The sequence below is a fragment of the Podarcis gaigeae genome (genome assembly GCF_964106915.1).
Source record: "Podarcis gaigeae genome assembly, chromosome: 17".
In the NCBI taxonomy this organism is placed as follows: domain Eukaryota; kingdom Metazoa; phylum Chordata; class Lepidosauria; order Squamata; family Lacertidae; genus Podarcis; species Podarcis gaigeae.
This window is the reverse complement of record NC_139694.1, coordinates 19,007,214-19,015,134: the sequence shown is the minus strand read 5'-3', so window position 1 is coordinate 19,015,134 and position 7,921 is coordinate 19,007,214. Positions and strand designations below refer to the sequence as shown.

General features: G+C 43.6%; 1 protein-coding gene across 27 annotated transcripts in view; it reads right to left on the bottom strand.

Moving 5' to 3' along the window:
• Positions 1 to 1,385: 1,385 nt before the first annotated feature.
• Positions 1,386 to 7,921, bottom strand: part of MPDZ (multiple PDZ domain crumbs cell polarity complex component) — a 116,015-nt gene continuing 109,479 nt past the window's right edge. For all 27 annotated transcript variants that reach the window (XM_083718157.1, XM_083718139.1, XM_083718163.1 and 24 more), the window contains 3 exons: positions 7,546 to 7,658; positions 7,235 to 7,358; positions 1,386 to 6,451 (listed from right to left, as the gene is read on the bottom strand). In XM_083718157.1, the coding sequence (XP_083574283.1) occupies positions 6,305 to 6,451; positions 7,235 to 7,358; positions 7,546 to 7,658 (384 nt within the window). In that variant the 3' untranslated portion in view covers positions 1,386 to 6,304. The remainder of the gene's footprint in view (positions 6,452 to 7,234; positions 7,359 to 7,545; positions 7,659 to 7,921) is intronic.

Here is a 7,921-nt window from a genome sequence, read left to right as displayed (position 1 = left end):
AAATGAAAATTCCACACTCTACACACATCACGAATACAAAGTCACCCACTGATGAAACTCCCGAGTACGTGAGTAATTAATGCTTATGGGACAACTCTTTTCTGCTCTTCTGTGTTTCTGGGTCAACACCATAGCAAAGAAGAAGTTTTAGGATTGCTACTGTTTTTTAACCAGGTAACTGGATTAGGGAAGCAAAGCTTGGTTCTCTACTGCTCTCTAGTGTGTGTTTTTTGTAAAAATCACAAAACACAAACATTTAAATCCCATTGATTGAAGGCGAGCATGGCTTCCTTGCTTGCTGTTGCTTGTGGTTGAAAACTCACTTAAAAAACAGCAGGTTAATCTCCCAACACGGGCTATTCATCAGTTCCTCAGGCTGAACAGCTTTCTCCTACCGCCACCTCTATTCAATACATTCTCAGTTGGTTGGATAGTAATTCCATACTGCCAGTGATTTGAAATGTTTGCAGCTGACAGCAGGTGATGCCATGTGAAATGCAGATGGGAAGGCAAATGTTAATTGAGCTGAGTAGCCTGCAACCTTCTTGAGAGCTGCGGATGCTAGAAAACAGTAGTCTAGTTCACAAATCTGCTCCCCCCCCTCACTAGCAAATGTGTCGAGGAATTTGGCCATGGGAAATACTGAATGTGCTATAGTCTTAAGAATCCTAAGCATGTAAAAACAACAACAACAACAACAACAACAACAACAAACAACAACGGAATGCAGGGATAGCACAGAGATGTGTAAGATTATGTGTGTCATGGAGTAAGAGGAGTTTTCCTCCCTCCCTCATAATACTAGAACCCAGGGCCATCCCATAAAGCTGACTTCTGGAAGATTCAAGACAAAAGAAATTCCTTCATCAGACATAGTGAAACTATGGAACTGACTGCCACAAGATGTAAGGTAAAGGTAAAGGGACCCCTGACCATTAGGTCTAGTTGTGACCAACTCTGGGGTTGTGGCGCTCATCTCACTTTATTGGCCGAGGGAGCTAGCATACATGTGGCCAGCATGACTAAGCCGCTTCTGGCGAACCAGAGCAGCACACAGAAATGCCGTTTACCTTCCCACCAGAGTGGTACCTATTTATCTACTTGTACTTGATGTGCTTTCGAACTGCTAGGTTGGCAGGAGCAGGGACCGAGCAACAGGAGCATTAGCCTTGTCCTCTATAAATCTGTCTACCTCTACTCAATTGCCTTCAATATAGGGGCTGTAACACAAGAATGGATTCTTTGTGACATCTGTATATTGCATTTATTAAATAAGCATGGGGACAAAGGTATCCCATCAGGTGTTTGTGGAATGAACATTTGCACCTGCTCGCCATTCTGTTGCCCACCTTATCCTTATAGGAACAACCAAGACACCTGAAATCTCACTTGTTCACCATAGATAGCTTCACATTTATTAAACTAAATCTGCATTTAAACATGAACGCCATAATAAAATATCTGTACACTACATCTGTTACAAATATAGAGAATATTTCAAGTGGTTTCACATACGGTAAGGTAGGTATAACACACTCTAAGCTGTTAGTACATACAAGACAATGATTCAACACTGTTTGTTTCCAGTTATAGTACTTTATGAAGAGTCTCTACACCCATGTAGTATCTGAAAGTAATTAATGATACCAAAGGACTTCTTTTTAATTAAGCTGCGCTGAGCTACCGGCTAAGAATGTCTGAGGAAAATTCCCTAATTTTATTTTTCTCTTATTCTGAGAAAAAGTGGATGTATTCCTAAATATTCTAATTCAACAGCCTTCTGGCGTTTTCTTGAAATAGTGGAAAACAGAAGGAACACCTGTGCTCTTAAGATGTATGAACATCTTCCTTCCCCCCCTTTTTTTTGCACCAAGTGGTTTAATGTTGCTACAACAGCAAACACAACATACTGCTTCAGGAAGAGAACCTATTTTTTACCATTTGAAAATTTCTGTTGCACACATTAAGCTTTACCTAACTCAGCTGTAAAAGTTGCAAAGTTTTATTAAAGTGTAGTGCAGAACCAAACGTTCTTTGACAGACATTTCCAGTGTGAAAAGGGTGTTTTGCAAAGGTGAGCAAAGTGTTTCCTGAAAGACTTCTAAAAGCTATTTTTTAAAAATGCTAATTCAGTGCTATTCATTGCCACAACTAGCTGCAGTTGCGGTGCAAATTTTTGCTTTAAAACTAGCCTTCCTTTGTAGTAACAATAACGTCAACGCACAGCAAGTTGATGGGGGCTGACAAATCTAATTCAGAATGAGCAGTACTTCTGGAATAGGAATTTCACTCACTCTTCCATGCCTCTCAGTAACATTACAGAGCCAAATCAGATTTTCTGCATCATGATTACATTGTTATTAGGAAGGAAAAAATGCCACTTTCAGTCAAGGTGTAACAACAAAGCTGTAGACCAGGGATGTCCAGCAAGTCAGTCACGATCTACTGGTAGATCCCTGCAATGTTTTGTTAGATAGTGGTAAATTTTTGGCTCCCTTTCCTCTGCATTGGTAAATCTGACTCCAGTCCTGCCCCCTCGGGCCGCCCTGCATTGTTGTTTGAACTCAGGAAGGGAAGACGAAGCTCCCGTCTTTGTGACTGTTTTCATCCATAGCGATGTGAGTGACCTCCCCTCCCCAAGAAAGCCTGCACCTTAACCCCGCCAAACAACCTGGACCTGACCCCCCACAAAAACAGGGCCTGCCTTCCTCCCAAAGAAAGCTCAACAACTTTGAGCTGAACCCCTTAAAATTTTAATTATGAAAGCAGATTGCAGTCTCTTGGGAGGTGGCCACCCCTGCTGTAGACCATGGGTAGGCAAACTAAGGCCCGGGGGCCGGATGCAGCCCAATCACCTTCTAAATCCGGCTTGCGGGCGGTCCAGGAATCAGCGTGTTTTTACATGAGTAGAATGTGTGCTTTTATTCAAAATGCATCTCTGGGTTATTTGTGGGGCATAGGAATTCATTCATCCACCCCCCCCCCCAAAAAAAAAAATAGTCCAGCCCCCCTCAAGCTCTGAGGGACAGTGGACCGGCTCCCTGCTGAAAAAGTTTGCTTAGACTGTGAAAGGGCTTGCAATGGAAACATTGCCTAGACGTGGAGCGGAACTGAATGCATGGTGGGTGTTTTCCCCTCTGCAGTGTCTCCCCCACAAAAAAAGAAGCCTACACACCTAAAATCTCTGAAGGGGCAGCATCTATCACAGGAGGAAAAAGAGGTTCACAAAATGTGAACCTTCCCTGCTTGGGTGAGTGGACAAAGATATTGGGTGAAGGAAATTGGAGCGCTATAGGAGAGGCCTTAGAGGGTGGGTGTTGTTAGAGGAGTAGGGAATGTTTTGCAGGCCACAAGTATAAAGACATGAGAGAGTAATCCTACATATCTGCTCAGAAGTAAGCTCCACTGTGTTTAATGGGACTTAACTCAGGCTTAAACTTAAGGTTTGGCTTCTGAGTTATAACACGTTTAGGATTGTGCTAGCAGATGTTTATTTACTTTTTACCTGATTCATTTACCTGATTCTTCCTGATAAATCCTCCATCCAACAAACAGCAGCTCCTGTTTGTAGACTAATGCGTGAGTCTTCCTTTTTTTACTTTCAGCATCCTAGTGCTACTCTTTGAGTGTTTCTCACACTTTCACTCCCCAAAACTGTGGGCTGTTTGGGCCAGTTTTGTTCACAATGCTCAAAGAACTAAATTCTGATCAAGCATTCAACATCATGGACAGTGGCAGGGATTTGGGACATTACGGGACATTTGTTCATAGGAAAGTTAGTACAACCTCTTATGAAGTACTACTTTCTGCATAAAAAAACTCTGAAGCAGAGCAGCGATTAAGAACAGAATTCATCTTTCAAGTACAGGGTGTACAAGATATCTGCAGTATGTTCATGTATACACAACATAAAAACAGCAGGCATGGGCAGACTTTAGCCAATCTAATCCTCTATAAACTCAAACTGGATGTGACCCCTGGATTTTTCTACTTCTGCTGGTGGGAGCAACAGCATTCTCAAACCACTGCTGCATTTTGCAAGTTTTCCCTGTATTGCACATTTCACAGGTCCATAAGACAAACTCTTGAGAGTGAAAGCATGAGATCATAGGGCTGGCAGGGACTGCAGGGACCAACTAATACAACCCCTTCCCAGAAGCCTCCTCCAGCCTGACTTGCTGCCACACATTAGCCCATGTCATTAAGACCACTGGGTATTATAAAGAGAAAGCAGATGCCAACAAGAAGGTGGCAGCTGGGTATATGACTCCATTTTGGCTCACTGTTGGAGGAGTTCAATGGCAGTGCAGATGCCTTGTCCAAAGAAAGTTTAAAGGTTTAAATGCTGGGGTCTTCAGTTAAATGGATCCTAGATTGAGGCCCAGGAGAGCCACAGTCAGCACTGGCAGTATATAATTGGATGCACCAAGAGTCTGACTTAATATGAGGCATTAACTTGGGGCTGGGGGAAGACATCCATGGTGGCCCTCCAGCCCCAGGTCAGAGATGTGAGTAGTAGGGCCACAGGTTTCTTACCTGTGCCTTAGAGCCTAGGCAAGTGAATCAAATTCACATGCTTCAGAGGCAAGGAAAGCTAGTTCATCTCAGCTGCAGGAACATCCTTCTTAAGCCCAAATTCCAGTCATCATGAACAGGTGTCACCATGGCTCCTACAGAGAACTTAAGTACAGCAAAGTAGCAAGGGCAGTCCCTTGTTTCCTGCAGAAACTGTGTTGCCCTGGTGTTTCTTGTACCCTAAGAGGCTCCCATGTGCAAAGACATTATGCATTTGGAGTGAAGACTACAACTGTTCTGATAGACAGGTTTACATAGCAGCTAACTAACTGCTTTGATGAAATCTCTCGAGATGGAAAACATTCTTGTAAAAGATCAACATCTCATTCCTTGATTATTTCTGGAGTTCTGGAACTCCGCTTAGAGTCTTGTTAACTGCGGCTGCCTCAGACACCTATTTGGCATGCCGCTATACATACTTTCTTAATTAGGCTTGCCAAATATTCTAAGTCAGGTGCCACAATGACACAACTAGGTATTTCCAAATCGTTTCCTTTAAATTTTTCTTCTAACAGCAGTGGCGGACCTTACCACCTCAAATTTCAGTGGCACCCTGTGCATCACCCAAATACGTGCCGCCGTCGCCTCTCACTGTCCACTGGAGTAATACTGGCATGCCTGCTCCGGCACCTTGAAAGCTCAGTGCACAGTGTGACCATCCCAGTTGCCATACCCCTAGAGCCACCTCTGCTAACAGCAATACAGTCAACTTTCTCATCTCTCTCTCTCTCTGCAACCATATACTGAATGCTTTAATTTTAAAATTAATTAAGGATTAGCAATTTCCATGATGACTGTTAGGACATGTGTTTTATAGGGAGAGTTCTTGTGGAGGTTTATTACACTCCAAGACTTAAGAAATGAAATCTGGAGCGTGGCATGAAATATTGAGAGCCCCATTTAGTTCTGTGGGACAGAACAAACAGCTACACCACTGAAAGGGGCTAAAGCTGCCCCTCCCCAAAGTCTATACCTCTGATCCTGGACAGCATTCCTATCACTGCCAGGGATTCCATAGGGAAGGGAGAGGAGTTGCACTGTATCTTTGCTAGCACACACATATCCTATTCAGTGATTGACGTTTTGCTACCATTAAAAAAAGGCCAGGCAGTCCAATCCAGTCTTATGATTCTCATGAATATCCAGCAAGCTTCCAACACGACCCTTTTAAAAGTGTTGCTCCCTAGCAATAATATTGCAGAAAGGAACTTGTCTAAGTTTCACAGATGGACACAGCTAAAGAACAGTGGTAAACTTAAATCAGACTGACTGACACACAGCCTTGAGAGGTTCCTTTGTTGTCAGAGGTCATGACTGGCTAACTGATGTTTGGAAATTTAACGTTGCCAAAGCCAAAGATCACACATTTTTGGAATTTCAGAACATACCCTCCCCGCCCACCATCACACATCAAGTGTCTCATAATTACTTTATCTTTTTCTCCTTTCATTGATTCCCTCCCCTTTTGATTCTATTAGTACTGCTCTCAAGCTCTCCTGCCACTGTCCTATGCTACAGAAACCAACCTCTGTACCTTGACAGCAAGAAACTATTTCTACTGCGTATAAAAATAAGATCATTTGTTGTTGTTGTTGTGTTTTCCACCTATGATGTCAAACAATCTGGCAGCTGCAGTAAGCAAGAGAACGATATAAGCATTTCCATTCTCTTTGCTGTGTGGAATGTGGACAGAGTAACTGTGCTGACCCGAATTTTCGGGGAAGAGGGTTCAAGAGAGAACAGTCAGGGTCACCGTTCCCTTCGTCCTTTTCAGAATAGCAACCGCTTCTTCGTGTGTGATGCCTTCCAAGCTTTGCCCATTGACGGCAATGATCTGATCCCCTCTCTTCAAGCGCCCATCTTCTGCTGCAGCACCCTGAAATTGAAAAACAGCCAAGTACTGGATTGTGCCTGCAGCTTACTGCAGCACCAGCAGCAAGTTTATACAGCAATTAAAACAGCAACAACACACACACAAGTTGGGATGATTGTTTTTGACCCACGAGTAAATTAGAAAAGATATAAATTGAAACACAAACTGTATTTCTGTATTTGAAATGTTAATTCCGAGAAGTGGGAGTCATAAATTTAAACTAGCACGGGGACAAGCAAAGGAGGACACCTTCACCCAGGTGTGGTTCCCCTTTATCACATACACAACACAAAAAGACAATGATCTATCCCTACACCAGGCACGTCCAACTCTATAGAGACAGTGATCTACTCCCAGTATAATAAAACAGGAAACAGGGGGTGATCTACCCATTGTCATTGCCCATAGTTGTTGAGCTTTTTTTAGGGGGAGTGAGTTCTCACACACTCTGCCTGCAAGGCATTCACAACAGCACTGGTGGCAGCGAGGGGAAATAGCAACGAGTAGATCATGATTGACTAGTTGGACATGCCTGCCCTGCACTAACACTATGCAATGGAACAAAATGACAACCCCCCATCACCCTCCTTCTCTCTTTCTTCCCCCTTTCTTTCCTCCCAACTGCAAGAGGTTTATGACACTCATACCAAATGTGAACGAGCTGTGAAAAAACCTCTATGAATTGAAAGTGGAGACGCTATATGTATTTCTCCTTGTTTGTTTAGTAACACAATAAAATCTTCAGTAACAACTTAATTAAAGCAAAAATTTGATCTTGGCGCATACCTTTGCAAACACAGTCTTAACATAAATGGGCAGATCTCCATGAGGACTTCCATACCCGCCTACAATGCTGAAGCCCAAGCCATCGGGTCCCCGATCCAGAGTGATGGTTTTATACTGTGGAGGTCTGTAAGGCAAGATGCGGAAAGGTGAAGTCCAGCAACAGCCACTCTGAATCAAGGATGGGCAGATCTTTTTGCTCCAAAGGTCACATGAAGAGGTGACTGGTTGGTCACAGGAACATATGCCAATGGATGGGACCACCCCACCCACCCACCCCCCGTTAAGATACCAGTTTCAGCATAGCCACTCACCCCAAATCATCTTGAAAGATGCTGTTTGTTGTTAGGCTAGCAAACGAAAGGCTAGATGTTGGTGGATCTTGCTGCTGGCTAGTTATGACACTGACATCTCCACCAGCTACGACCTGCAGGTTCGGTTTAAATATAAATGAAACGAGTACACAGATTATCACATGAAAATGGCATGCAGAGAAGCCCCACAGTTGTTATGGGCAGGCAAGAGAGTGGAGGATGTCAGAATCAGTGGGAGAGTTGCGCTTGTTATTTTCTCACTTGCTTCTCCTCCCTGCAAAATCCAAAGGATTGACCTGTGTGTGTTCCTCAGAGGGAGAAGCCCAAGGAGCTTGAGCACATCACTGGGAGAAGTGTGCAAGTCTCCACTTCAGGT